The following is a 3,337-nucleotide window of genomic DNA, read 5'->3' on the forward strand; positions in this document are numbered from 1 at the left end:
CATACTGATTCTTTTCTTAAAAATATATTTCTTTTTGAGACACGATCTTGCTCTGTCGCCCAGGTTAGGTGCAGTGGCACGATCTCGGCTCACTACAACCTCTGCCTTCCAGGTTCAAGTGATTCTCCTGCCTCAGCCTCCTGAGTAGCTGGGATTATAGGTGCCCGACACCACGCCCAGCTAATTTTTTGTATTTTTAGTAGAGACGGGGTTTTACCATGTTGGCAAGTCTGGTCTGGAACTCCTGATCTCAGGCAATCTGCCTGCCTCGGCCTCTCAAAGTGCTAGAATTATAGGCGTGAGCCACTGGGCCTGGCCCAATTCTTAAAAGGCTCTGTTTTGCTGTTAAGCCATGGGTGCTCAGTGTCAATGGATGCCAGGGCCATAGAAATTCAGAGGAGAGCAAACTCTTCAGGGATGAGGTAGTCAGGGAAGGCTGCCTAGAGGAGAAGGAGGAGGAGGGTGGGGGAGGGGGAGGGGAAGGGTGGGGGGGAGGGGAAGGGTGGGGGAGGGGAGGGGAAGGGTGGGGGAGGGGAGGGGAGGGGGAGGGTGGGGGGGGGGGAGGGGGAGGGGGGGGGGGGGGGGGAGGGGAGGGGAGGGTGGGGAGGGGGAGGGGGGGGGGAGGGGGAGGGTGGGGTGGGGGAGGGGGAGGGTGGGGGAGGGGAGGGGCAGGGAGAGGGGGAGGGGGAGAGGAGGGAGTGGCAATTTCCTCCCTTTGGCCTTCACTCCTTGACCCAGAAGGTGGGGAGGCAGCGGTGAGGTGACTCAGGGATGCTCGGCCCTGTGGCCTGCCCTTTGATTTATGAAAGCCACCTTGGCAGCACCAACCTTTGCCCCCAGGTGATCTCTTGTCAGATGGGTGGAGGCACTGGGCCACCTCAGAGGGCCAGTGTCTTGCTGAGGGGCCGGAGCAGTCCTGTGCCTGCAGCCTCCAGAGCCATGGGAACAGGGCTGCGAAGCCAGTCCTTGCGAGGGCCCCGACCCTCCTATGGAAAGCTGCAGGAGCCCTGGGGGAGGCCCCAGGAGGGCCAACTCCGCAGGGCACTAAGCCTCAGACTGGGGCAAGAGAAGTCCAGGTCCCAGGGCCTCGAGAGAGGCACAGAAGGGCCAGATGCCACTGCCCAGGAACGGGTGCCGGGGAACCTGGGGGACACAGAGCAGCTGATCCAAGCCCAGCGAGGAGGCAGCCGGCGGTGGCTGAGGCGGTACCAACAGGTATGGCTGTGGGCTGAAGGATGGAGAGTACCACAGTGGGTGGGCAGGGATTCCAGGGCAGGAAATGTTCAGAGGCAGAGCCATCCCAGGCTGTGTACCAAGATGACAACCGAGCTGCCTGGAGATGAGAGTGCAGAGAGAGACACCCCAGAGCCACGTTTCAGAGGGCCCTGAAGGCATTTGGGATTTATCCCACAGGCACTGGGGAGCCACTGAAGGTTTCAGAGGAGGAGGGTGATATGGTGAGCGCTGTTTTTAGCTGATTGATAGTATGTTGGACGGGGGAATGGAGCAGGAGGCAAGGAGATCAGCCAGTGCAACTTCCCGGGAAGTACACTGTATGACCCTCTCACCCCAGAGTAAAAGGGGAGATCTGGACCCCTTTGTGGGGAGCTGCAGGCTCCCGACTCCTACCTCCTTCCTCTAAGAGACAGAGTCTCCAGTGAGCAGTGCTTCTCTCCCTGGGGTCTACCCCCACCTCGTGGCTGTGGGTGGAACAACATCTAAGCCCACCACTCAGCCCGTGGGACCTCCCCCACCTCTGTCTTCCAGCAGGTAAGAAGAAGGTGGGAGAGCTTTGTCGCCATCTTCCCCAGCGTGACTCTGAGTCAGCCGGCCTCCCTGTAGCCCACACTGGGCACCATCAGCTAAAGATGCTGGAAGCCATGGTGGCCCCCTTGCTGTGCCCGGACCAACCCACCGTGTCTGCTGACCTACCTCTTCATGGCTCTCTGGACTATGGCTGGGTGGCCCAAGGAGGCTTCTGCCACCAGCACACTGGAGTCGCCATGTGGCTGCCCCTCTTAGCTCTGGCCCTTCCACTCCAGCACTAGCTCTCTTCGAAGACCCCAGCAGAGTCAAAAAGAAGGGAGCTCAGCTGTCTGCCCTCTGGGCTTGGGTAGGGGCCTTGGACTATGATTCTGTGAAGGTTTAGAAGAAGCCTGCCCGGAATGGGGGCTATGGATCCTCCTGTCCCACACGACCAGCTGTCAACTTCCAGGACGGAGCTTGATGAAGCCAGACCCATGGCCGAGAGGCTCACGGACGTTGCCTGGTCACTGGGCCATGACCCAACTGCCCTTCTTGTCAGTTACTGATGGTGGGCCAGGGCACAGGTCTCCCTCCCAGATGGTGAGCCCTCTGGGCAAGGACCACAGCTGGGTGGCCCTCTGGGCTGAGCACCCTGTGCTGAAAACCTTTGAACCTCACGGTGTCCTGATGAAGGAAGCAGAGGAAGCCTGCCTCCCTGTGTGACAGAGGGGGAAACTGAGGCCCAGAGTGGGGAAGAGATTTCTTGTTTTTGGAATCTCCGACCCCACCCCACCCCATCCAGTGTCCAGCACTGGAGTCGAACACAGTAATAAAGATGCTGAGAAAAAGTCAACGATTTGCCTGGTGACTAACTCGCTGGCTCAGACCCCCACCCCCCGACCCCTGCTGACCCCTGTGAGGCAGGCTAAGCCCAAAGCATCCCAGAATGGTTGGGCAGGGGGCACCAGGGCCCGGGGCAGGGCAGATCCCCCATCAGGCTGGGCCTTTCCTGCCATTTCTCTGGACCTTTCTCCCCAGAGGGATTGTGCCCACCTGTGCTGACCTCAAGGTCAGATTATATCTGCAAAGACCCTGTTTCCAAATAAGGTCACATTCACAGGTTCCAGGTATGCATGAATTTTTGCAGAGACAAAATTCGACCTAGTAGAGGGGGGTAGTTTGATATGTGTAATAGGCAACACACACACCTCCTTCCAGTGACCCTGGTGGCAGGGTAGCTCTCAGCTGGGGCACAGTGGCCTGAGGACAATGCCAAGAGAGGAGCAAGGTGTTTGATTATAACCTTCCTGAAAGGAATAAAGTTATGCGGTGCTGCAGACTGGTTGCCACAGCTGGGTAAAACCTTTACAACAGGCTCTGAGGTCCATTAGAAAACTTGTCTCAGCCAGATGCAGTGGCTCACACCTGTAATCCCAGCACTTTGGGATGCCAAAGCAGGCAGATCAGTTGAGGTCAGGAGTTCGAGATCAGCCTGGCCAACATGGTGAAACCCAGTCTCTACTAAAAAGATAAAAAAAATTAGCCAAGCCTGGTGGCGGGCACCTGTAATCCCAGCTACTCGGAAGCCTGA

At 58.2% G+C, this 3,337-nt stretch overlaps 1 protein-coding gene across 2 annotated transcripts; it reads left to right on the plus strand.

Annotated features, from left to right (window-relative positions):
* The first annotated feature begins 859 nt into the window (after nucleotides 1-859).
* C4H11orf86 (chromosome 4 C11orf86 homolog) lies at nucleotides 860-2,594 on the plus strand. 2 transcript variants are annotated; one of them, XM_030810148.1, is made up of 2 exons: nucleotides 860-1,215; nucleotides 1,771-2,594. In XM_030810148.1, exons 1-2 carry the CDS (start codon nucleotides 940-942, stop codon nucleotides 1,840-1,842), a joined length of 348 nt encoding a protein of 115 aa, XP_030666008.1. In that variant the 5' UTR covers nucleotides 860-939; the 3' UTR covers nucleotides 1,843-2,594. The 2 variants fall into 2 exon arrangements, with proteins under 2 accessions (XP_030666008.1, XP_030666007.1); XM_030810147.1 differs by having other exon boundaries at nucleotides 887-1,215; nucleotides 1,768-2,594.
* The last annotated feature ends 743 nt before the right edge of the window (nucleotides 2,595-3,337 follow it).

This window comes from Nomascus leucogenys, chromosome 4 (assembly GCF_006542625.1).
Source record: "Nomascus leucogenys isolate Asia chromosome 4, Asia_NLE_v1, whole genome shotgun sequence".
Classification (NCBI taxonomy): Eukaryota; Metazoa; Chordata; class Mammalia; order Primates; family Hylobatidae; genus Nomascus; species Nomascus leucogenys.

What these genes read in the sequence shown, in the direction of transcription:
- C4H11orf86 (XM_030810147.1), top strand. Translation starts at nt 940, where the DNA reads ATGGGAACAGGGCTGCGAAGCCAGTCCTTGCGAGGGCCCCGACCCTCC. An exon ending in GGCTGAGGCGGTACCAACAG is followed by an intron (nt 1,216 to 1,767) that starts GTATGGCTGTGG and finishes TCTGTCTTCCAG; the next exon opens with CAGGTAAGAAGAAGGTGGGA.